We start from the raw sequence: 27,586 nt of genomic DNA on the forward strand, positions 1-27,586 counted from the left end.
TCCTAATGAGCAATTTTTTCACTAGATGTTTTTAACTTTTAGGGAAATCCTTGTTAGGCCTCAGATATAAACATTTCCTTTTTCTAAAATTTCCACACATTTTTTTTTTAATTAAGTATAATATGCTTAAATTTGTCATTTGGGACAATATTAGGAGAATATATATTTTCTTCCACTTCAGGCTATTTTACTGTATTTTCCATATTTTCAAAAAGACTAAATTTTTTGGAGAAGGAATTCATGTGTAATGGTGTGGGTTTTTGAGTATACTTTTATACTCATATATTGAGACATGGGACCTGGAAAACAAAAAGTGAACAAAACACACTCACCAGCAAGATCTATGAACTTTAGAATGTTTAATAATACCAGAGTAGCATTTAGCTTTTTGAACTTTAAATACTTTAGCTTTAAATACTGTCATAGACAAGTACTAACCAAGAGTTAGAACTACAACCATCTTCCCCTTCTTTCTCCAAATTTCTGAGGGAAAACAGATGTCCTGTATTACTATCAATTCATTTATTTAACTGAAAAATCCTGATAATGATTGTCCATTTTCACTTAGCATGGACACTTATCAGGAAGCTACATGACATCAAAGAAGAGCCAACATAACAAAAAATTTAAAAGTAAAGAGTATGATGAGTACAGTACGTACAGTGATGACAACTTCGGCACCTACAGTCAGGAGACAGACGAAGATTTTGCCAGTCAGCTGAAACAGTACAGACAAGCTAAAGAAACCTCAACTACAGCTTTAGGATCATCATTTTCTAAAGAACCAGGGAAAAAACAAAGAATGAAAGCCCAGCAAGGTAAGTGCAAAATTGTCAGTCTGTTTTTGAATAGGAGAGCCTTATTACAACAGGCAGCTGTGGAGTAACAACTTAAATTTCTTAGTCCCTTCTCAAGATCAGCTTGTTCCCATGGTTCCTGAATTTGTTTTTCTTTATTTTATAGATTTTGAGGACAAACATCTACAAATATTTTAGTCTGCATGATCTCTTCATATTTGAATTAGAAAGATACCTAATATTTTAAAAGTATATAAAAATGTAAAACAACTTTCCCATTACATTTTTTCCCTTTCCTTGTATAATGATATCAGTATACTGAAAAAATGGCTTACCTTTTTCAGTTATTTCTGTTACTCTGTGCATCGCTTTATATTTTAGACCTATAAAGACAGAATTCTGGGGAGCTATTCTTTTATTAGACTTTAAAAGATGATGATCATCTTTGCTGTGCAAATGTACTTACACTTAGGATTATGGATATCCTTCAAGATTGGAAATAAGAACATAAACTAAGAAATTTCCCAAGTGATCATCACTTCCTCTGCTGTATTGAGGCACATGATCCCTGGAGAGACCAGGGCAAGTTGCCATAGAAACTATGGGTCACATAAAAGTCAAATCAACCTTACAAATTGTCCACTCAATGTCTGCTTCAAGAAAACTGGAGCAAGATGAGGCTGAGGTGAAGGAGTGAGCCCCTAACCCAATGTTACTATACTTTCTATATTGTTGAAAAAAGGAATCAGTTATGAGTAAATGTGATTGTTTTTATGACTTTATTTTTTCTGGATTTCCTAGCAAAATTCCTTTGAAAAATATGAATCCAGGCTTTGCTGACCTAAAAAAGGAAAGGAATTTGTCTGTGCATATGCTATTGTAATTAGTTAAGTTTGTTCCTGAAGTCTAGACATAGTGGTGTCAGGAATCATTCCACTTGGGGAATAAGGGAACATAGAGAGGTTTTGCTCATCCATTCCCACCTGGGGTTTTCCCTTTCAGGCTCTTCCTGTTTGTTCTGTTAAAGAATTGAGTATTCTTTTATTTTGGACATTCATTTTCCCCCCCTCAGTTATGAAAGTAATATATGGTCAGATGCAGAAAACTTTTTCCATGTGTGGAAACAATAACAAAGATCAAAGATAAAACAAAAATACTTTGAATCCCTACACCAGATATAACTACTATTAATATTTTTGGTGTACATTCTTCCAGAATTTTTCTGACAGTTATTTTTAACAAAAAACTATGCATACTGTTTAACTTGTTTTTTCCCTTAACTATGAATTGTATCATTCTTATGTTAATGAGTAGCTTTTAATGCTAACATTCTATTCAATTAAATAGATATACCATAATTTGTCTAACAGATTCTTAGGTTTGTGTGATCGTAATCACTTGAGATTTAAGTTGCACCCATTTTTTTTAAATTCTGTGATTAACCCTATATATTTATACATGTCTCAAAGAGCATCTTCACAAATATTTTTTCTTAAGAATAAATTCTAAAATGCAGAATTGAATCAAAAGATGTAGCCACACGTTTGAAAATTTTTTATCTACATACCAAGTTGATTTCCAAAAAGTTGATAGACCAATTTATAACACCCCACCAGTGTGTGAAAATGCCAATTTCTCCAAATCCATACCAACACTATTCTTTGAGATAAAAATTGGTATGTTATTTTTAAATTTTTAATTTCTTTTATTTCTTTTTAATGAAGTAAAACATTTTTTCATATATTTAAAACATTTTTTCATATATTTATTTGCTGTTCTGTAGGTTTAAGATCGCTTAATACATAAGAAAATGTATGTTTGATGTGACTTTGGTAGAATGAGAAATGACTCTATATAGTAACTTACCATCCTAATACATAATTTTTGCAATTTTAGATACTTTTAAATGCTAAGTGTTTTAAAAGTAAAAGACAGGTATAAATTTTACTTGGAAATATATGTGATACCTACTCAAAATTATCACTAGAAACTCAATTTGGTCAAATTAACCACTAATACCTACAATGTCTTCTTTAAGGATGAATATAATATTTAATTCCCTTAAAAACAGAAAGCCTTGTTATTTCCTATTCAAAGGAAAATTGAAAAGAACAAAACTAGCTTTGACTTCTGTAGCCATGTGTATTCTGGTGCCTTGACCTCCTTATTGTTAACATCCCTTAAAAAAAAAAAAAGAATGAGAAGCACTACCTGGAAAGTAAAATGTAAAGATTTAATTAATTTTTTTTCACTGAATCTAGAGAGGAAGAAAAAAAAATGCACTGTATATTATAGACTATTTAAAATATGCTGTTCCCTATAAACTGATAGGTTGACAGGTGTGTTGTTTTTCTATAATATTTGAAGTACATTTTAACTCTTTTAGGTATTGAACAGAGGGTTAAAACTTTTAATGTTGGTCGTGGACGTGGTTTGCCGAAGAAAATCAAACGCAAAGACCGTGGGGGAAGAACCAATAAAGGGCCTAATATTTTTTCAGGAATGGATGACTATCAAGAGGTACTGAGAATTTATAGATAATGAGGAGAGCTTTTCCATCTTTTAACCTATTTGGCTGCAAAGAAAGCATTGTGATTTTAATGCTACTTTCCTAGTGAATGAAAAATTTCCAGCTAAGATCAAATGAGTATAAATAGATTCTAAAAAAAGAAATAAAAGAATTGTTGTTTTAATTAGTCCAGATACTAGTATAGAGATGTAAATTTAGGTGACCTTGAAATAAAATTAATGTGTTTGAAAGCACCTCAAAATAAAACTGGTATGTCGGAAAGCAAAAATGTGATTCTAGTAGTTCTCTGTTGTACTTTACTTTCCTAGGAGTCATCTTCCCCAGATGCAAAGGGCAATAAAATGCTAATTGCTCAATATGAAGCATGGCTAATAAGAAGGGAGATACTGTAGCGGTAAATTAACTTATTAGAACTGAAAGCATTGAAAGAGAAGAAAAGGCACTATAAATGGTTGGAAAGATGAGTTTGTGTACATTGTGAATAGTAAATAGTGAATAAATATATGTTGAATTGAATTCTGAACATGTACATTTCAGCCTTGTTGCGACTCTTGGGATTAAAGTGGTCCAAATCCAGTATTCTGCCACTGTTCCAGTAAGATTGATTGAATTATACAGAGCAAGGGTAGGTTATTAAAAGCTACAACCTTGAGTGAGAGTAAAGGGATAGCAATATATTGTAATGTGAAAATGCTTGATTTTCTGATGTCTGGGTTTAAAGATAAGGGGCAAAGATTTCTTTCTTTCTTTTTTTTTTTTTTTTTTTTAAGATTTTAGTTATTAGAGAGAGAGACAGTGAGAGAGGGAACACAAGCAGGGGGAGAGGGAGAGGGAGAAGCAGGCTCTCCACCGAGCAGGGAGCCCAGTGCGGGGCTCCATCCCAGGACCCTGGGATCATGACCCAAGCCAAAGGCGGATGCTTAGTGACTGAGCTACCCAGGTGCCCCAAGGGGCAAAGATTTCTTAATATGTACTCCTTAGTATACTATTTAGGGAGATGTTAATAGGTATGACCTAAAAAAAGAAGTTCAGGCCCAAATAAATTTGTGAAACCCAGCATATGCCAGTCTACTCTTGGGGATTCTCAGTTGACATTAATGTATTAAAGGCTTCTTGCAAATTAGGTATAAAAAAGCCTGTTTTACTTTGTTCAATCCATTGTTTTCATATTTTACTTGACCCTGAACTTCCCCCCACCCCTGCCCAATCTATTAACATTAATTGAGCCAACTCACTGTTCCATGGAATAGCAGCTTTGGAAACAAGCGTAGAATTTCTGAGTAATTGTAACCTGCCTGTCCAACTTCCTACATTCCTCTAGAGTGTGCTCCTTTCCCTAGACCAAATTAATATGAATGCTATCTGAAAGTAAGCTTTCTCCTATATCCAATAGGTACACACTATGCTTGGAAAAAAAATTAGCTTCCAAGAAAGTGTGCCTTTGAACAAGTCACTACCTGAATCTGAGCTTCAATTTGCTTAATCTGTAAAATGAAAGTATGGTATTAAATTAACTCTAAGGAGACTTTCAAGCACTAACATGTTTACAGATCTGGATTGCAACTAAAAGAGTCTTTATCATGTTATAGAAAATCAGAATAAATTTTTTCTTTTGCATTCATCAGATTTAGAATATTTTTCCTTTTGCTTACTAAGATTAAAATATTATCAACTGTGTCAGTTTATTGGCTGTCAAGAGAGATTTCTTGTTATGATTCCACTCAACCAGGAGAGTGCCAGATCCCAAGCAAGTAGCTCCTGTTCGGGAGTGGTCTGGGGGAAACCTATCCAGGGTAGAGTGAACATGCTAGAGTGGCCAACATAGATCCATTTCCATCCTTTCCAGGGAGTGTGAGATCTTCCCAAAGCCAGATAAATTCACAGATACCTGCATGTCTACACGAACTGTCTTGAAAACTCTGTGTGGTCACAGAACAAGTAAATTTTTGATAGATTTGAAGGACTTATTGATTCTGTTGGCCATAAAACCTCCCTTATTTTTTTCGTATTTATAACATCTATTACATTTTCCGTAAATACATATTATTTTGCTGGCAAATCTTTTCGTTCCCTCTTCCTTATATATTTTTAAAAATATTTTATGCTCTTGTTCCTTATGCCAATATAATACATCTTCTAGAATAAATACATTTTAAAATAACCAAATAGGTACTTTAGTTTTCCCTCTCTCCATCTTTCCTTTCTCTCCCTCTTTCTTGAATTGTGTTTTCTTAGAGGTGGTATGATACAGTGCAAAGAGTTCTAGCTATCTTGACCGCTAACTTGCCATACGACCCTTGGCAAGTCACTAATTTCTCTAATATTCACTTTTCACATTTGTCTAGTGAGGCTGATGAACTAAATGACTTCTGTGGTTCTTCCAACTCTTATATTACAAGAGATCTTAGGGTAGGGGACATTCATGTTGCTTCTACAGGCTTAGACTTAAAAGATCAGATCTTCTAGGCATGTTATTTTGTCCTAAAATTTAATTGTTAAAGCTGCTTTAGATTTTCTAGAATATCTTGATTATAATTAGGTTTCTCATGGTTATGGATACTGATATACTTTCTACTCATTTAAACTAAACTAAACTACTAAACTAAACTGAAAAACAAAATAAAAAAACCCACTATCCTCTATTAAAACAATGAGGCACATGATTAGAAAGTAACATAGAATGCGTTATTGATGAAATAGAGGTACAACTTGGTGCATTTTTCAGGGTGGTTTTGGGGGTTTTTTGGTGATTACTTACTATTTTACTTTTCAATTTCAGTTATATTCTCCAAGTTGGCCTATTGGTTTTGTATAATGCATTCTCCTTGGCTTCCTATTTTATTATGGCCACCATTCTTTGTACAGAAGGCATATGTGAGCTGGTCATTTATATCTACTTTTTCTAAATGAGCCTGGAAAGAAAATGTTTGTGAGTCAAATTTACATAAATTTAAGACATTTTAAATGATCCTGTCAAGAATAGTATAAGCAATTTCATTGTGTTTTCCTGGGGCAATTTGGGTATACTTATATTTTTTAAAAGAACCTATAGGATTATCTCTTTTCTTGGTGTTTTTGTACTTTTTTTCCCCAGAATTCTTACAGTAAAACATATATTTCAAATGCGAACGCTGAGGATCAAATTTAAGTCTAGCCATGCTTTGCCTCAAGTGTTTGCTCTGAGGCAGTTTCCTATTTTCAGTAGGTTGTGTTTTGTTCTCCATCTCCTAGCAAATTGAAGGAAAGGGAAACAAATCAAATTAGAAGAGCAAATAGTTATTGTGAGTTCCTGCTATATACAAAGCATGGTGCATACCAGGTGTTTGAAAAACAGTGCTATTTTTTCAGAGCTCATGAATCTAAGTCCTTAGCATGGCTAAGCATCCTGCTCTTGTTGCTCAGTCTTCTTGTACTCATAGCAAAAGTTGAATAGGGGTCTAAGGAGAAAGTAAGGAAAACAGGTAGGTAGGGCTGTGAGAATTTCTACCGTATACTTCTTTTTGTTATTTTTTAAAAGTTAAAGGAAATACATCCTCCCTCTTTTTTTTTTTCCTATAGGAAGTACAGAATAACCACACATGCAAAATATCTCTAATTTTTTGGAGATCCATCTAGAGACATACACTATTAAACATGGGGTTATATTCTTTTAGTCTTTTTTCTTTGTATTTATTATTATAAAATTCAGATCAGTTTTCCACTTACTAAAGTACTGTGAACATTTTCTTATGTCCCCAAATTGTCTTTCCATCTCATCAGTTTGTAATGATTTCATACTAATCTACACTGATCTGCATCATAATGTATTTGACTGGCCTCGTTGTTTGGGATGTGTAGAGTATTTCTAGGTGTCTGCTTGTTTGTTGTTTTATCATGTAAAGTAATTCTGCAGTAATTTTTGTGAATAAATGTATGTGTGCCTCCCTGATAATTCCTTCAGAATACTCCTGAAAAGTGCAAATTTTGTGTCGAACAGTATGGATATTATAAATCTTTTATAACATAGCTATCAACAATCACAAGAATGCACATTTAACATCTTTGTCAACAGAGTATTATTGTTAATTTTCAAGGTTTTCAAAATTTTATCTTAAAAAAGTGTACAGCCTCATTAAAATAGAAAGAGGGTTCTTTGCAACTGCCGGTAGCAGTGAGCAGTGTATGAGAAGCGTATCTCTCCAAGGAAGTGTATAGTGTCTGAATGTCCGCTCTTGACCACTTTAAATAGTAGTTTGTACTGCTTTCCCAATCCATTTGACTATCCATTTTAGTACATATGTAATATTTCATATGTTGTATTCAAATGATTTTTTCTTTCTTACAGTATAGTAAACCAGGGAAAAAATGGAAGGTTATGACTCAGGAATTCATTAATCAGCACACAGTGGAACACAAAGGAAAACAAATCTGTAAATACTTTCTGGAAGGGAGATGTATTAAGGTAAATTTTGGGGGGTATCATAAATCATTTTAACTTCCAAAATAATCTTTAAGATGTAAAGTCTTTTTTGGGGATGGTTAGTTTTTTTTTTTCATTTCTCATACAGTTATAATAATAAAGCTGGTTCTCAAAACATATCTTCAAAGTGTATCTATGGAAATACTGTACATCAGAGCTCATTTAAGTGTATTCTGGGACAGTAATATAATTTGTTGAACTCAGATTTTATTTAACAAACACATAATGCTATGTGGCAAGTACTGTTCAAAGTGGATTATTAATGTTAAATTTTTTAATCTTTACAGCAACCCTATGAAGTAGTTATTGTTATTATCCCTGTTTTATACATGGCCAAACCAAGAGGTTAAATATGTGCCCACAGTAGCTCAGCTAGAAATGGTGAGTGCTGGTGGAACCCAGGCAGCAGCCTCTGAGGCCATGCTCACCATGCTGCCTCTGCACATAGCCACATCCACTGTCCTGGGCAAGACTTCCAAGGGATTGTTTGAATTATTATTAGATCATTATTTAAACACTGAAGATATGGCCACAATTCCACCATGGAACACCATAGAAAAAACTCAGTTGTTACTTTTTTTCTCTCTCTTTCTTTTTTCTCTTTTTTCTCTTTTGTGACAGGGAGATCAGTGTAAATTTGATCATGATGCAGAGTTGGAGAAGAGAAAGGAGATCTGCAAATTTTATTTACAAGGATATTGTACCAAAGGAGAGAACTGCATTTATATGCATAATATCCTTTATTAAGAAGATGTTAACCAAAATTTTGAGGTTGTAAAACATTACTGAGGTTTTTTAAAATCCCTAGAAAACTTACTTTGGTTTTAAATTTAAAATAGCTTCTGCTATGGTCATATGATTTTTTTCTCTTGATCTTGTCAAAGTGCTGATTACAGTAATAAATTTCCTAAAACCCTACAGGAATTTCCTGAACTGTAAACCACCTAAAAATGGCATATTTTTCAATAAACTTCTGGATTTAATATTTTCTTTAGAAGTTTAAAATTTGTTTTCAAAATCATGAGGTAGCTTGGCTTACAGTTTTCATCTTGGGATATTTGACTTTAACATGACATTTCGAGCCCTTTTGTTTTCTTTATTGATATCAGCTCTTACTACAAAATTTATTTGCTCTGTCTACAATTTTTATTGTGGAAAGTAATGGAATTTACATAATTGACATACTATAGTATTTGCTATAGCAATTATATTTTTTATTTAAAAATTTTTCTAGCTAAATATAGTAAGGAAGATTAAAATCTTTGTTTTGCTACATAATTGAAATATTTCATCTTAAAAATTAAATTGTCTAAACTGACATGATTGTAAAAAATTCAGTACAATATATAGTAATACAGCCTTATTGACTCAGCACAGTTATGTTTTTGGATTTAAAAATACTAGAGTTTGATTTTACTTATTAGTCTCTTCCTTAATATTTTTATTTACATGAATTTCCATGTAAGTTCTATCATAGTGGAGCAAAATGTTACCAAGGAGACAATTGCAAATTTTCACATGATGATCTGACTAAAGAAACAAAGAAACTTTTGGACAAAGTAAGTAATATTTGTGCACTTCAATTATTTGTTAGGTCTTACCACAGATTCATTTGACTTGAATCATATTTTATAAATCGTATTTCATAAAAGTCTCCTGAGAAATCAAGGATTTGTTATTTTATGTTTTAATCTATGAATGTAGTGTGTTAGAAAAGGAGAAATATTGGACTAGGAATTAAGAATCATTCTTACTCTTGTTCTGCCATTAAAAAGCTAAGGTACTTTGAGAAATATCCTTTACCATTTTGAACCTCATTATCAAAAATGAGTTAGCGCGCTCTGACCATTTTAACTTCAAAATGATATTTTTCTAATAACAAAACTGGTTTATTGAAGTCTTCACAGTTTTTAAATGTAAGGAAGAAAGCTTGTTTTGGAATAGTAATCTTTGCCAATCATTTTTAGGTGTTGAACACTGAAGAAGAAGCCACAAATGAAGATGAACGAGAATTAGAAGAACTTAGAAAACGGGGCATAACTCCTCTTCCCAAACCACCTCCAGGAGTTGGGCTTCTGCCAACCCCACCAGAGCATTTTCCCTTTTCTGATCCCGAAGACGATTTTCAGACCGATCTCTCTGATGATTTCAAGAAAATCCCATCTCTTTTTGAAATAGTTGTAAAACCTACTGTGGATTTAGCACATAAGATTGGGAAGAAGTAAGTTAAAATTCTCAAAAATGGCATCCTTTTTCCCCTAAAAGTTCTTATTAAGGAACTAACATGTATTCCATGTTAATCATATAATTAAACTTAGATAGAGATAGCAGATACCTGGCATTTACCCCGATTGCTCTTCCTGCTTCCTCTTTGTCTCTGCCCTCTGCTGCATGCCATCAGTGCTTCTCTCTGTGGAATCCTTAACAGCTTCAGAAACCTCTCCACATAGTAACCCTGAAGGACACTGCCAGGTGGATGACGTTGGTATTTCTCCCAATTCGTTACGAGGCTACATTCGACATTGATAACATTTTCAAATAGTGGCATTAGCATGTTTCCAGAATATTTGATTCTTTTAGAGAATTATTTCCTTGGGCTATTAGAGGAAAACCTTTGGGTAAGCTGCATCCAGATTTGCATTTCCTAACAACACCATTCCAGTCCTGCGGCCCTTTCCCAGGGATGTGCACCTGGGCCTTAAGTCCATTGTTGATTATTTTAACCCTGAACACTCAGGAAAGCAATGAGATCTCAGCAAATGAGGAACAAGAAATCTATAGGAAATGTCACAGTTAATGTGAATCGTTAAAATTATTTCTGTTAAGGCCAGGAAGACAGGTGTGTCCACTGTTTGGCTAATATTGTAGATCAGATCCTACCCAATGCAAAAAGAGAAAGACATAATAGATGAAAGGTTAGAAATGGAGAGGCAGCTCATTATTTGGGTGGTTTCCCTTGGTAAACCTGAAGGAATCAACTGACAAAACTGTTAGAAATAGTAATTAAATTAGTAAGATGTCCAGAAGGAAGAACAATCAAAACCTAAAGGTCTTTTTATATGCCAGCAGTAATTGATGAGAAATGGAAAAGTTGTAAGTCTGTGTATGCCTAGAAAAAGTCTAGGAGAGAACTCATCAAAAAATGTATCTTTGGGTGGCCGGATTAGTGGTGATTCTTACTTATCTTTGTACTTTTCTGTATTTTTCAAAATATCTGTAAGCTTTAGAACAGCTGATGGTGTCAGTTAAGACTGTGGGCTAAAATGAAGGCAAGATGCATATATTGATATTTGGTGTTTTCATTTGGAGATAACGTAGAATAAACTGCTTCTTAAAAACACATTCTGGGGGCGCCTGGGTGGCTTAGTCAGTTAAGTGGCTGCCTTCGGCTCGGGTCATGATCCTGGGGTCTTGGGATCGAGCCCCGCGTCCGGCTCCCTGCTCGGCGGAGAGCCTGCTTCTCCCTCTCCCTCTGCCTGCCACTTTGCCTACTTGTGTTCTCTCTCTATCTCCCTGTCAAATAAATAAATAAAATTAAAAAAAAACACACACATACATTCTGATATAGAAAAACACACTTAACCAATACATATTTAAAAATATAACATTCTTGTTTGCCTCTTTTCTTTGAGCTAAGAAATATTATTCTTTCTGTCTACAGGCCACCAGCATTTTATAACAGTACCTCACCACCAGGACCACAGTTTCAGGAAAGCAGCCCACATCCTCAACATATCTATAGTTCTGGATCAAGTCCAGGTCCTGGACCTAATATGTCTCAGGGACACAGTAGTCCTGTGATGCACCCGGGCTCCCCCGGACATCATCCATGCGCAGCAGTGCCACTCAGCCCACCTTTGCCACCTGCTCCACCTGGAATTTTAGGTCCTCACAGTCAAGCTGGGGTACTTGTTCAACCAGATGCACCTTTGACACCACCGAGTATGAGTGGTGCTTACCATTGCTCGGGCTTTCCAGAACACATGATGAAAGTACCTAGAGAGAATCACTGTTCTCCGGGTTCCTCATACCTGCAAAGTACTGGTGAAATGCAGCTCAACACCAGTTATGAGTCCCTACAAAACCCAGCTGAATTTTATGATAATTACTATTCACAGCATGCTGTACATAATTTTCAGCCACCCAATAACTCTGGTGGTAAGTTTACCTTTTCAAGTAACTCATTTTTAATTTAAAATCTTTGGATTTCTCCATTTTTCATTAAAAACATGATAAGAGTGTATGTTTTTAATAAAGCTAAGTAAAATGTAATGAAATTGAAGCCATAAAATATATTTTAAATTTAACCAAACATTTGCTACACCAGAACTTTAGATAGCTTTAAAAAAATATTTACAATCGGGCGCCTGCGTTGCTCAGTCGGTTAAACGTCCGAGTCTTGGTTTCAGCTCAGGTCATGATCTCCTGGTCGTGAGACGAGCCCCACGTCCAGCTCCACACTCAGCATGGAGTCTGCTTGCCCCTGCCTCTCCCCTCCATGCTCTCTCTCTCTCTCAAATAAATAAAATCTTTAAAAAAAATATTTGCAATCACATAATAGTTTGGTAATCAAATGTAATTATTATTAAAGCTTCAATTTCTTATAATTTCTTATTATTCAATTTCTAGTGGAGTTCTGTGCTAAATCAGTGTCTGTGTCTTTCTGTGTTATGTGTATAGATGGGATGTGGCATGTTGACTTTGCCCAGCATCAGCCAACCATTGTTCAAGACTCCCCTAACCGTGCGAGTGGATCTGACGGCAGCAGCAACACGAAGGGCCACGGCCCCCTGCCTGCACCAGGCCTCCTCCCTGCAGTGCAGAGAGCTCTTTTTGTCAGACTTACTCAGAAATACCAAGAAGAAGATGAACCAAGCAGCACCCAACCTCAAAGGGCACCAAGCAAGGAAGAAGGTGTGTCAGGTGTTATGATAGCATCTTACTTTCGATTACTCAGTTCCTGAAATGCTCTTGAATAGGTTAAAATTTGAAAAATGAGCTCCTCTGAACTGTCTATTCTGTTTCCAATTTACCTTGTAGCTCGTGTCTGCTCGGAATTGATTGTGGTTTCCAGTGACAATAATGCTTTAGTAATTAATTGCAAAGAGTTTGACCTGAAGCAGTGAGATCTGAAGCTATAGTGTGAGGCCTGGGCTGAAGCCCTTTTTATGGAAGAAAGAAATAGAACAGGAACCAGACATCTTCCAGTTCAGGAATTTTGACTTCTAGCCCAAGTTTAAAATGATTCAGTTATTAGAGAAGTTTCTATGGGCATAGGCTGTATACTTAAGATTCTACTATATTATGAAGGAATATTATTTTTAATATAAAAGATTATGTGGAAACCTCAAGTTTACCTTAGTGTTTTTGATGTCAATAAGTATACAGCAATTAGTTAATTCAGTTAAGGAGAGAAAGCTTAATGCATCCAGTTCTTCTTATGTATTACAAAATTGATATGTTTGCCCACTTTTTTGTGTATATATATATATATATTTTTTTATTAAGTAAATTACATGGCCAACGTGGGGCTTGAACCCATGACCCCGAGACCAAGAGTCTCATGCTCCACCAACTAAGCCAGCCAGGTGCCCGTTTGCCCACTCTTAAGCATAAAATTTATAAATATGTAAAACTAGATAACATTAGGTATCTACAAGCTACTATATAAACATCTGTAGCATTAACTCTTCATTTATTTAACATCACAGGGAAATGAGGGATGCCTAATAAGTTAATTTCCTGTACAATTTATGTTTGCTCCTTAAAGTGCTAAAACTTAACTTTAAGAAAAAACAATTTTAATGATAATCTTTCTATAAAGTCTTACAAAAGTTTACATTTTCATAAACAAGAAAATTACAGTTTTTCTGGATTTAAATTTTGTAGTATAATAGTATAATTGGTGATGTTTTATGAAGGTTTTTTCTCCGTATCCAGAAAAAATCTTGAACAGCTAGGTTTTTTTTTTCATTTAAATTCAGTTAATTAACATATAGTGTATTATTAGTTTCAGAAGTAGAGTTTGGTGATTCATCAGTTGTATATAACACCCAGTTCTCATTATATCACGTGCCCTCCTTAATGCCCGTTACCCATTTACCCCATCCCCCACTCCCCTTCCCTCAGGCAGCCCTCAGTTTGTTTCCTTTGATTAAGAGTCTCTTACGGTTTGTCTCCCTCTCTGATTTCATCTTGTTTTATTTTTCCCTCCCTTCCCCTATGCTCCCCTGTTTTGTTTCTTAAATTCCACATATGAGTGAGATTATATGATAATTGTCTTCCTCTGACTTATTTTGCTTAACATAATACCCTGTAGTTCATCCATGTCATTGCAAATGTTAAGATTTCATTCTTTTTGATGGCTGAATGATGTTCCATGGTGTGTGTGTGTGTGTGTGTACACACACCATATCTTTTTATTCTGTTGATGGACATCTGGGCTCTTTCCATAGTTTGGCTATTGTGGACATTGCTGCTATGAACATTGGGGTGCAGGTGCCTGTTTGGATCACTACATTTGTATCTTTGGGGTAAATACCTAGTAGTGAATAGCTAGGTTTTTTGTGTGTTTATGTTCATTTTTATAAATTTTAATGCCCTTTTAATTTTAATCTGTCCTTTGATAAAAAGCTGATAAAAAGCTGTTAACTGTCATTTCTTATCTAATATTTCCTTTCCATTGGCCTATCTCTACTGGTGTACTTTCCTTCTGTTCTATATTCATTCTCATTCCAAAAAGGATTTAAGATGGCTTATGAAATATATTGATATGAAAGTCAAAATAAAATAGCATCTTTCTTTTGTGGATCAGATTTGGATCATCTTACTATTTGGAACAAGTAACAAATTCTGTGAGGAGTGAAATCGCTATGCAGAAATATTTAAAATAATGGCAACAGGTAAAAGTGAATCACTAGTTCAGCTTTGGTCTTCCTGACGTCAAAGAGAGGAATAAAAGAGATCTAGTGTCTAGAAGTAGTTTTTTCTGACACTGAAATATGAGTGAGACTTTTTTCCATTGGGTTGGGGTGCCTGGCTGGCTGAGTCAGTGGAACATGAGATTCTTGATGCTTGGGGTTGTGAGTTCGAGTCCCACATTGGATGGAGAGATTACTTAAAAATAAAGTCTTTAAAAACAAAACAAAACTTTTTTCCATTGTGATAATATAGTCTATACAATTTTAAACCCCAATTTCACCCTAAATACCAACGCCTGTTTTTTAACTCTGTTCAAACTAAATGTGTAACACTAAAGTTCCATGCAGTGGAAACATGTTAGTGAGCAGTGAGAGGAGTTAAATGAGAATATGTCCAATATTGTATTAATCCAAAATATTCTAGGATATATACGTATATATGTATGGGAGTGTGCATGTGTGTGTGTGTTTGTGTTACCAATTCAAAGTCATCGTATGTATGTTTTAATGGAAAGGAAGGAGACTCCCTCCTGTAGTATCAGTTTCTAATCCCTGCTGTACTACTAGAGAGAACACTTCTGAGAGTTAAGCTTCTTAACAGGGTGCTAACATACTAGGGTTAAATATAAACCTTCAGGAGTAAGGCCCAAAGTGTTCCCATAAAGTTAAAGTATATAAATTTCAGGATGTTAGTTTTGTTATTTTTACTTTTAAATGTTTAAATAGCTAATATATTCACATATGTCAAACATCTAAAAATATAATAAGCTATAAATGAAAAATCTCTGCCTCATCCCTCATTTGCTTGGTTCCCATTGCTTCCTTAACCAGTACTATTAGTGTTTTGTTTTATTTCCAGATTCTTAAAAAATATTTCATCCTTGTTATCTTGTTAAATCCAGAGCTACAAAGCTTAAGTATTACTTGAATTAAAGAGATCCAAAACATTTTAGCATTCTTTTCCAAGAGTATTTTCTCTTCTTCCCCAAGTCTGTCATACCACACACACTCTGAGTTCCCTTTCGGCCAGTCCGAGTGAAAGGTCCTGACTTCTCCCTAACCGGAAGGACGTTACACATATTATAATATCACACCTCTTTCTTTATAGAGTATGATGACTAAATTGATCATTGTCATTCCACATCTAATTTTATTCCAGTGTTGAATCTCTGGCATTTCTTTGATGCATTTTCTTGAAGTTAGACTACACTTATTCCAGAAGTAATGTGTGTTTTTTAATTATTTTAATTAAGGTCAAATATGAATGATTCATCCTTTATAATAACTTTTCGTCTGCATTTAGATGATACTGTTAACTGGTATTCAAGTAGTGAAGAGGAAGAAGGAAGCAGTGTGAAGTCAATACTGAAAACATTACAGAAACAAACAGAAACTTTAAGGAATCAGCAACAACCTTCCACAGAGCTCAGCACTCCTACTGACCCAAGACTCGCTAAAGAGAAAAGCAAAGGAAACCAAGTTGTTGACCCTAGACTTAGGACTATCCCAAGGCAAGACATGAGAAAATCTGAATCTACCCCACTGGATCTAAGACTTGCATGGGATCCCAGGAAATTGAGAGGGAATGGAAGTGGTCATGTAGGATCTTCTGTTGGTGGAACAAAGTTTGATTCACATCATGCAAATGCTGGCTCTGTCAAACACAAAAGAGGAGATGATGATGATGAAGATACAGAAAGAGAATTGAGAGAAAAAGCTTTCTTAATACCTTTGGATTCTTCCCCTGGCATAATGCTCCAGGATCCAAGGTCTCAGCTGAGGCAGTTCAGTCACATTAAAATGGATATTATCCTAACCAAACCCAACTTTGCAAAACACATCGTGTGGGCTCCAGAAGACTTACTTCCAGTCCCTTTACCTAAACCTGACCCAGTATCTTCAATCAATTTACCTCTGCCCCCTCTTATAGCTGACCAGAGGCTCAGTAGGTTATGGAATACAAAAAGCGATCTTCATCAGAACACAGTGCCCACTGATTCGAAATCAGCAGCCAAAGCCAAAGTGAACACCACAAACAGAGAAGGCTACCTAGAACAATTTGGAGACTTACATAGTTCAGGAAGTAAATTAGGAGATCCTAGGCTGCAAAAAAATTTTGATCCTAGGCTTCATAGACTGCACACTACAGAGTCTCACCCAGCTGTTGTGAAGGACTCACATACATTAAAGGGCACCCCTCACTTAGCCAGATCCAACCCTGCTTCATCACAGCCCTCAGGGGCAGCGACTAGCAGCAGTTCTGGGCCAGGGCCTTTGCCTCCGTATGCCCCTAAACTCTCCTCTTCAGCTGGCCTTCCCCTGGGAACTCCAAGTTCAGTTCTTAGTGGCATTAGTTTGTATGACCCTAGGGAGCATGCTTCATCATCTGCATCAGAGCTAGCAACAGAAAATGCAGAGAACCAGAAAAAAAGTGGTTTAAAAAGTAGTGACAAAAATGAGCCTTCTCCTGGAGAAGCAGTCCTGCTACAGAAAACCAGTGCAAACGTGGAAGTCGCTGTGGATGGGCCGGCTGATCCCCAGGCAGATATTCTCAGGAGTCCTGGTATGGTTCAGGTCCCAGCAGTGCACAGTCTTCCTATTCAGGCATTAACAGGCTTAATTAGACCCCAGTACAGCGAGCCAAGGCAGTCCAGGCAGCCAGGACAGATGAGCCCCACCCCAGAAAGTGATCCCAGTAGAGAACCAGATGACAAATCTCTGAAAGAGGTTTTTAAAACTTTTGATCCAACTGCTTCACCATTTTGTTAGCTATTCTTTTCACTTTGTGACTATTGCAGTCCTCTGCTGTTTTGTAACTGGTTTACCTCTATAGTTTATTTATTTTTAAATTATAAATACTTTTCAGCTGCTAGTATCAGAACCACATGAAGTTATATCCTCTAAAGCCTGTGGTATTTTATATAATATTTTTATAACTTTAAGAGACTGTAGTAATTGACATAGAAACCTATATATCATGTTAGCTTCAGTAAAAGTACTTTTATCGTTAATAAACCATCATGAACTCGACACTCTGCCCAAATATATGCCAGTCATCTTTCATAATCAATGTTTAGATAAATGATTACCACTTTTATATGGTTGTTAGTTTCAAGCAATATGATGTACATTACTTTTGAGCAACAGTATTTTGACTAGGATCTTCTCTATTTGTCAACACAGAACTGATTAATATGTAATGCTAACTGCTAACTAAAATGTAAAATGAAGTAAAGAAAACATTTTTAAAATCACAATCGGCAGAGCAGTTCGTGTTTAAGGGCATCACTTTTATTAGTATTGGCAATATTATTCGTGTAAATGAAGCATTTGAATGTCATATCTTTTAAAAGTATTTTATTGTATACTGTATCATAGAAGTTGGAGATACATAGATTGTTTTTGCTAAAGTGAAAAATTCCCCAAGTTCTCTAACATAACTTTTTAAATTTAATTTTTCATATTAAATAGTTATGAGTTCTTGCTGTGCTGTGTGATGTTTATGTGTTTCAGTGTTTTTTGTCTTTAGCAGCATAATTTATATTACTTTTTCAAATGATGTAGCTGCAATAATTGTATTCATCATAACTTTGATAATTTTTAACAAAATTTTAAAAGATCCAGTGACAGTCTGTAGTGATTATTGCATTGATAATGTTTTAAATGTCCAGGTTCTATATTTTAAGTAGCAAGAAAACACAGAGATGGTATAATCAACTGTATGTGGCTACCAATAAAGAATCTCTTTCAGATCTCTCCTGACTGGCATTCTGTAACAGAAGAGACTGCCTGGTATTTTAAGTATTTAATGTCCTCATAGTTTGGAAATCTAAACTGATTAGAAATTGTATTTTTATGAAAAATAATTTGTATTCATTCTTGTGTCTTTTGTGCAGTATATAAATAATGGCAGCCCTATTTGTTTTATACATATATTATTTATAATGGAAAGTAAGTATTACACTGATATTCATATCTTGAACTGGACACGTGTGACCATGTTTGCTGGTAATAGCTCCAATAAGTAACTTGAGATGGAGCATTTCACTATAAAAGATAATGAAAGTGAAGGAAATTGGTCCTTGGATGAAAATAGCTATGCTTGAGAAGTCATTTAAAAAATACATGGCAAAATATTTCTTTGGGAACCTAACACTCAGCTAGTATATAATTTAATATTAATGCTTATTTTTCTATTCACTTCTTCATTTTTTTTTTGGCTTTGATTCCATGCTTAAATGGGGTTGCAGCTAAGTGAACAGAAACTCTGCTTACCTAAGAAGTTCATTGTGTTCTAACTGGAAGGACAGTTGTTCAAGGGGATGTGAATTTTTACTATTTATACGTTAGTTCCATTGTTGCCTAAAATGGCTCTGGATAACATTTTTGGGTTAAAAAATGCACTTTAAAACCACCATAGAAAGTATTTTCTGATTTACTGTCCACATGAACTTTTATTGTTAATTGAGAAGTCAATAAATGGTTAAAACTGACAGAGAAAACTATATGTGTGTGTATACACACGTACACTTATATACATACGTATATATAATATTACTTTATCAGGAAAAAATCAGTAAAATTGCTGAGTTTTAGTAATTAAATTGAAATTTTTAGCAAATCTTCAATTCCCTCTTATAATTTAGCAAATCTTTAATTCCCTCTTCTAATTACATTAAGTAATGATGTTCATATTTTAAATATACAAAAAAGATAATTTGGCTTGTTAAAGATCCAAATAGAATCTAAATTTTTTTTTTTAAAGATTTTATTTATTAGAGAGAGAGACACAGCGAGAGAGGGAACACAGCAGAGGGAGTATGAGAGGGAGAAGCAGGCTTCCTGCTGAGCAGGGAGCCTGATGTGGGGCTCAATCCCAGGACCTGGGATCATGACCTGAGCCAAAGGCAGGCATTTAACGACTGAGCCACCCAGGCGCCCCTAGAATCCAAATTCTTAAGATCCTTTTTGGAAGGAAGAGAAATGTTGAAAGATTAATTAAAAAGTAAGGTTTAAAAATCAATGCAAATTATAATGTCCATTTGCTCCATATTCTTGAGTCCCTATCATATCAGCTAGTGTCCTAGAGGCTATTTTATAAGAACGTGTGGGCATAGTCTCAAATTTAACAATATATTTTATATGAAAATGTTTAAAATAATGATTTTAATTTGTGGTCTTTTTTAATCAAGATAACTTTAGCTTAGGGGATAGTCTATTGTATCCTGTCAATTTAGATTATTTTAATCTTTTTTCCTTTTTCTCACCAAAATTTAGTAGGTAGCCATTTCCCCTGATGAGTAAGGTCCTCTTTAAGATGAATCAGTATTTGTTAGAATCCATGTAAGTTGATTTACACTAGCATACTGGAAAATACTTTATGTCCCTATTCTTATAAGCCAAACATTTACAGATAACAGAAATAACTTGTGTCTTAAGAGAGTCTGGATGAGACTCATTGAGGTGTAACATAACTATTCATACTGGTTTGTGACAGAAGGTTTATACCCGTTTACTGTGATGTCGAGTAGAATGGGATATATCAGGGTATTGAATTGGAATACCCAGGTGACCATAATTTAGTTTGGGCAACACCTTTCCCCCATTTTAATGTTTAGCTTTCGCTCCAAACTCCTGTCTCTGGAGCTTTCCCAATTAGGACCTCATTCTGAACCTGAAAGTAAACCAAATATTGGAGTGATTTCAAATTCTGCTTCAGCAATTACATCTGTTTCTGTAGGGACCCTCTGTGTTACCCAGCTGCATGTGCCAAACCCCAGAATTAGGTTGCAAGTGAAACAGCCTAATTATAGGATGATGTTTGCTTAGGTTTCTGTTATCTTTTAATTTGCCTTAAGAACTAGTTTTCTTTGCTTGTCCTACTTAAATTTTAAGAGTGGAAGAACTGTTGATTAGTAAAGAAATCCTGTATAAGCGTACACATAAGCCACTTTGCTGAATTAATTAGAAGAGAAGACGGAAAGGAGAACTTGGGAGGGCTGGGGACTTAAAGACAATAAATTCATATTCTTGTTCTGAATTGTTTTTTTCTCAACGTCCAGTTCCTTATCTGTGAAATGGGTATAATTTTTGCTCACAGATTTGATGTAAGGAGTGAATGAATTATTAAAGTATTTTTAAATGTGAAATTGGTTTATAATTTCACGGACATAATCGTTACACATTACACTTCCACTAGGGTGCATTAAGCTGTACAAATTCCAAAATAACATTTGTGTGGTTCACCGATTTTATGTTTTTTCAGATGATATATATTGAAGACACAATAGAATTGCGTGAGAAGTTGTTTTAGAGAGTATTAACCCATCAAGTTAGCAACTCCCTTTAACATTTTGTGTATTGTTAGTAAGACATAGGACTTTCGTAATTTAGAGCTGTATGGACTTGTAGTGTCTGTTTAAGATCTGACCGCTCTGCCCGTTTTATGTAAGTTGGATATTGATGGAGGGTTAAAAATGCTATGACAATCCATATTGCGTGGTGTATTTGCTTCATTTATAGCATGTGTGGTGTGGGCAAAGTGGCCAATTCATTATAAAAGCCATTGGCTCTTAGAAACATTAGAGATGTTTACTCCTACTTTTTAGTATATATTTCTGCTAGCATATGACATGGAGGTCTTTCTGAGTGACCACTTGCTTGATTAAAGATACCATTTTTGTTTGGTTAATGGCAACTTAAAGTTTGGAGGTTCCTAGGGACCTAGATGTGAGGTCTTGTCGAAATCTTTCCAGTTGCCCAACACAAAGTCAAGGTAGAGATGTTCTCCCTGAGTTTACCCTTCTGGGCTTGAGGGTTACACCTTGGAGAGGTGGTCTGTGCTGACAGACTTGGAGGTGTGGTCTGCAGTCAAGTGGTGCACTGATAGGGCCCCTGCAAACTTCAGGAACTGGTCTTTTGTGAATATCTAAAATAAAGAGTTGTAATTACCTTTTCAGAAATGGGTTGGCAGCACTTGATCATATTTATGGTCAAAAAGTGGGATATATAAGTCATTAGTAAACAATTAGTTAAATAAGGCTTAGTTTAGGAAATGTAAGCTTTAACAAAATGTAACCGAACAGGGCTTGAGTGTTTAAAGCTGTTTTCCTCACATGTGTTATGATTTAGCATTTATCTTTCCTCCAAGGAGTTTAATGTGATTTACAGAAGCAGTTTCGGTAGCTACCAATCACCAAGTTGCTGGGGTTTTGTTTTTGAGTATGTTATTTATCAGTATCTGCCAGTTGTAACAGAGCCCAAATTAACCTGTTTTTCTTGGAAAGGATGCAGACCTAAGAAAGGGCTTTAGGTCAACATCAACATAATATTTAGAATTTCTAATTTTTAAATAAATAAAAAGCACATTTTAAATGGTATTTTATGCTTTTGGAGGCAGGACGGTATGTGCCTCCTTGCTTTGCTGTTTCCCCACAGCAACAAGCCTGGTTCTAGGCACAGGGTGGGTGCTTTGTTAATTGCTTGTTAACTGCTTCCCGACATCCATCCAAGTTTAGATTTTGATGTGGCGGAGCCATTCCATGATTGTATCCAAGAGTACAATTCATAAAGTATACCTCTTTTAGTAGACACAAGGCACCTACCTTCTCTCTCTCTCTCTCTCTTTTTGCCTCCCCTGCTCCTCTCCCTACCAAACAATGTGAAGGTAGGGTTATGCAGCTTTACCTAGGAGTTAAATGTTTCTACAATAATTCATAACTCTTAAGAGTCCTCCAGATTTACAAGATAACTTTACTCCTTCTTGGTGGAAGTTTGATCAATAATTCATTCCTGTAGATCTATGAAGGATTCTTTCTGTAGCCAGAAAGAACTGCATAATCAGAGCCATATTTTTATTTTAAAATATATTTCCCTAATTTCTCTCTTCCCATTCTCAAAATATCAACCGCAATTATGAAGGTATGTCTAACCTAGTGAATTTCCAGTAACGTTTAAATTTTTTTTTTGTCCCAGCACCTTGAATGGTAATTTACCCTTTAAAGTTGTGACTTGGACTCTACATTGGGTCTTGTGTGTTCCTTAATACTCTTCATTAGCCTTTGGAATAGAACAGTCACATGTTACAGTGGGCAAAATCATTGTGGGCATAGAGAAAGTCTATTTCTTCAAGGTTGTGAGTTCTTCAGACTATTATAGCCCTGTTTATCCTTGAATCTCTTGTTTCTAAAACTTTGAATTTGTCAGAAAGAAGTTAATATATAGCTAACTATAGCATTTTAGAAGAATAATAGCTCTGTGAATTACCAGGCCCCATACTTCCTGGCTCATTACTGATTTTAATACCTCTGGGAGGGTATTAAAGTTAAGAGGAACAGTAGAATTTGCATTAGCTAACATTTTGTCAGAGGTCTGATATATAGTTTATTGTAAAAATTAAATATATAGAGACCCAAATAAAAAAAAAATCTAGCCATGTTGTTCCCAAGCCTCCATTATGAGCAATATTTTAGTGTTAGTTGTCAGTGATAGACTATACATTTTATATGCTTTTTTAAATAGAGAAAGTGAAAAATTATAAACTAATCATTATTACAAGAGGTTTTTGTCCACCTCTGTTTTACAGACGTTTGCCCTCCAGTTGTTTGAGAGGAAGTCAAATAAGAGAGGAGACTATCTTTTTCAAGAGGTAGAATGAGATTTCCTTATAAAAGTGACAATCAAGAAGTAGTCATTTGTATACTTACTTGCCAAAGTGTTAAAAAGAATTTTCCTGACCCTAAATCCCCTGCTCCCTACCCCTCCCCACCCCACCCTCCACCCCAGGATCCAGAAAGGGCTCAGCATAGATCCAGGTTTCCAGGGCCCAGGTCATTTTGGTTTTAGTCCCAGGCTTCTATGCCTGCACATGGCAAAGGCACTGATAGCACTTGCGTCCTAGGATGCAGTGTGTGTCTGGGGTGGGGGCAGTGGGGGTCATGTTCTGTGTCCAGGCTTATGATCATTCATTTTCTGTCAGACCCAAAGCACCGTCTGTGGGCTAAAATGCAGGTTAAACCTCTTCAGAATGAGGTGGGATTTTAAAACAAAGCAACAATTTTTAGTGTTATTATTTCAATCCCCCAAGTTGTATCTCAAATGTTGGGGAAATGCTGCCTTGACTTTTTCACTTTGCAAGGTTTTAGTAGACACCAATTTAGTAAATTAACTGAACTGTTAATCTACTGTCTGTTCAGAAGATACCAGCAGGATATATTTTGCTAAACTGATAAGGACTAACAAAACATTGGGTAAAATCAGGAATATTATTTCTTCTCATTTACTAATAACTTTCCAACTTACGTTCTGTTGTTGCGAGTTTCTGTAATTTTTTTCTGTGACACCTTTCTATCGTCTGACTTTAAATAAAAACGTTTCTGATAATATATGTCCAGCGCCGTGTTGCTTTTCTTCAACAGAACTTTATCATTTAAAGACAGAATACAGGGGTGCCTCAGTGGCTCGGTTGAGCATTCGATTCTTGATTTCTGCTCAGGTCATGATCTCAGGATCCTGACATCAAGCCCCATGTTGGCTCTGTACTCAGCCAGGAGTCTTCTTGAGATTGTCCCCCACCTCCCCCTGCTCATGCATGCTCTCTCTCTCGCACGCTCTGTCTCTCTCTAAAATAAATAAATCTATGGGCACCTGGTTGGCTCAGTTGGTTAAGCCTCTGCCTTTGGCTCAGGTCATGATCCCACGGTCCTGGGATAGAGTCCTACATCAAGCTCCCTGCTTAGTGGGGAGTCTGCTTCTCCCTCTCCCGATGCCCCTCCTCACCCCCCAGTTGTGCTCTTTATCTCTCAAATAAACAAAATCTTTAAAATAAAATAAAAAATATTTTAAAAATAATAAAAAATAAAGACAGAATACAGGGGAGCATGTACTCGTATAAGAACTTACAACTGGAGCCCATCACAGGCCTTCCTGAAAGCAAGGGAGGGCAGTCCTTCAATGTACCTTTAGTACACAGAGATTATGCTTCACTGAGCCACACAGATTAATAGCATCTAAAATCCTAGTTCCCGATACTGCCTTCATTCTGGATATGTAAGCATATCTTACATTAATTTTTGACTAAAGGACCCGAATCTGAGAGGTTGCTAGCAAATTCTCTGCTTAAAGCAGAGCAGGAGCTCTTCAGGACCAGAGGAGAACAAACCTCATTGCAGAGGAAGGGCTCAGAGCAGTGGGGTATGCACTTCCCTTCGAGATCAGGAGCAACAAAGAAGGGACTGAACTTGCATCCCTGAAAGTTCTGGAAGCCTCATCAAAAGATGTTTTCTGGTTTCTGTTCTAGTATGTTCAGTGGTCAAGGACACACTGTCTCCAATAAGGGGGCCTAGCAGGTTCCTGGACTTAATTATTGAGCAACTCTGTAGAAAGGTCTTCTTTGAGAGCTGGCTGTCTTGTCCTGGTGCACACTATCCTGAGCACTGGAACCCTGGGCAAGTCAGGACTTCCCTGAGCATCGCTTTCCTCATCGACAAAATCGGGATCCATCACTCATCTAAGAAAGATTGTTTGAGCACTTAGCATATGCTATTAGGTGCCGGGTTACAGAAACGGACACGATGGACTGCTTTTATAGCCTACTATTCCCCAATGAGAAATGTATATGAAACCCGGTCAGCAAAATGGATAAAAGTGGAGACATTCTGGCTGAAGTTGGGGTGGGGTGCTGGATCCCACACCTACATCACCTCAAAGGAACAGGAACGCCTGCGAGAACCCTAATCTAAACCCCCCCCCAGCCACCGCAAACGGCTCATTGTAAAATGCAGCTATCACACAGCCACTCACTGCTTTAAAAGCCATCCAGGATTTCCCTTATCTGCCCAAAAAATCCAGACTCCACGGCTTGACAGTCCAGGCTCTTTTCCTGGTGCCTTCCCCCCTCTGGCTGTTACATCCCTGGGTCGGCAGAGAACGAATTGTTCTCTCTGTGAATGAGCTGGAAGTTTGTCCTCTGTTGCACCGTTGAGCTCTTTTTCTATTTGCTTCTGTCTCCCTGGGACAGGGGAAGACACACAGGCTCTGTTCCTCAGCAGGAGCTCCAGCAGTAATCACTAGGACGAGACAGACCGGGATTCCAAATCAGAGGGTTTTATCCATACGGGTGGCACACTTCCAGGTCCCACAGCCTTTTTACAAGTCTCCAAAAATATCTGAGACTTGGAAAAGAATTTCGGCTTCAAAATGTTGTAAGAAATTGTAAAGGTGAAATGTTTAATTTTGAAAGCAAAGTTATTAAATATTTTCATAATGTTTATAAAGAATAATTATACAAGTATACATTTTACACATACATATAAGCACATCCATAAATAAATATAAATACACACACACGCATTTAGTGTGGAAGATGGGTGCATTTACGATGCTAGAGTAAGATCTTGAGAAATGAGAGTACTTAGGGCCTGTGGAGGTCAACACATGGCCCTGCTTCCAATCCAGAATTTAAAATCAAGAAATATCCTGGAATAGAGGAAATGGGGCTTATTCTATAAACCCGGAGCTTCACTACTGTTAATTATATTTCTGTATATGCAAGAAAAGTGGGGAGTCCATCTGCATAGCTTTCTGTGCTTTGTGCAAGATGTTGAACAGGAAGATATTTTAGCTAGTTGTAAATAACTACGTATGCTTTATGTATTTGTTCAGCAAATATTAAGCGCCTTTTCCTTGTCAGGCTCAGCAATAGGCCCTGGGGATTCTGACGCAAATGGGACAGATGGGCTTGGAGTTTACAGCTGAACAGAGGAGCCTGACATGCAGTAAGCATGTAGTTCCAGGGTGCCGAGTGTCATTTCTCAGGGCTGCTGAGCCACAGGGTGCTTGGAGAAGGACACAACTGCAATCCTCCCTCTCTTCCTGGGAGGAACTTGGCCTGTACTTGTTTCAGCCCCTTACGAGCAGGACAGCTGCTGAGTCTGATCACCACCTGGAGGCCATGTGGAGTAACGCCTCACAGGGAGAGTACCAAATCCATCCCCGGATGAGTCAAGAACCCAGAGAGACCAAGTTCTGGGAAGAGCCCATTGCATCGGACACATTGGAGAAAAATGAAAAACTAAGTCAGACTTTTGAAAAATTGGTGAATGGTAAAGAAACAAAATAGCAGGGAGACAAATATTTATAGGAACTTGGTTCTTAATAGCAGGAGATCATCCAGGGAAAGTTTCCGAAAAAAGGAGACTCAACCATGAGCCAGAGAAAAGTAGTTCAAAAAGAGAAGTTCTTCCCCTGCTGGCAGAGATGGAGTAAGAGAGACCAGGTCTCTGCGCACACACCCCACCCAAAGGCGCGAAGCCACCAGATGAAATGTACAAAACACGAGTCCTCAGTCTTGGACCCCAGGAGCACAGAACAGTCGTCCTTAAGAGACACTAAACCCCACTGGCAAATTCACACTCCTAGTTGCAGATTTCCATACCCCTCTTTCAAAATGGCTGGAAAATGTAGAATGAACATCAGGGAGGACATCGAAGACTTGAGCATCGGTGTCAATTAACTTGCCCCAGCGGGTGTTCATACAACACTCCACCTAACAACAGCAGAAAGTCAATGAAACCAAAAGTTGGTCATTTAAAAAGATACATACAATGGAGAAATCTCTACATCAGTCTTTCGGAAGAAAACATTAGAGGAAATCTTGTGACCTAAGTGCAGCAAAAAGCCCTTGGGAGCTGGGAAGTATTACCTCACAGTCGTCATGCTGAAGGAAAGAAGCCAGAGGGGAAAGACAGAATGCTACTGCAAGGTCCCAGGTTTACAAAAACCCTAGAGAATACAAACTAATCTTCATGCAGCAACGTAAGCAACCCTAGTAAGGACCCCATCCCAGGCTAACACCTCCTCAGCTTCCCCATACCTTGAACTC

General features: G+C 36.4%; 1 protein-coding gene across 2 annotated transcripts in view; it reads left to right on the top strand.

Annotated features, from left to right (window-relative positions):
- The window catches only part of ZC3H6 (zinc finger CCCH-type containing 6), a 65,158-nt gene extending 46,972 nt beyond the window's left edge, over positions 1-18,186 (top strand). The window contains exons 4-12 of one of the 2 annotated variants that reach the window (XM_025868193.2): positions 569-818; positions 3,184-3,317; positions 7,652-7,768; positions 8,408-8,519; positions 9,236-9,345; positions 9,754-10,007; positions 11,448-11,944; positions 12,467-12,700; positions 16,010-18,186. In XM_025868193.2, coding sequence (XP_025723978.1) covers positions 569-818; positions 3,184-3,317; positions 7,652-7,768; positions 8,408-8,519; positions 9,236-9,345; positions 9,754-10,007; positions 11,448-11,944; positions 12,467-12,700; positions 16,010-17,475 — 3,174 coding nt within the window. In that variant the 3' untranslated portion in view covers positions 17,476-18,186. The remainder of the gene's footprint in view (positions 1-568; positions 819-3,183; positions 3,318-7,651; positions 7,769-8,407; positions 8,520-9,235; positions 9,346-9,753; positions 10,008-11,447; positions 11,945-12,466; positions 12,701-16,009) is intronic. The other variant, XM_073897398.1, reaches the window with a different exon arrangement.
- Positions 18,187-27,586: the final 9,400 nt, after the last annotated feature.

The sequence above is a fragment of the Callorhinus ursinus genome, unplaced genomic scaffold (genome assembly GCF_003265705.2).
Source record: "Callorhinus ursinus isolate GAN/ISIS: 27379988/994484 unplaced genomic scaffold, GSC_fseal_2.0 scaffold10, whole genome shotgun sequence".
NCBI lineage: Eukaryota > Metazoa > Chordata > Mammalia > Carnivora > Otariidae > Callorhinus > Callorhinus ursinus.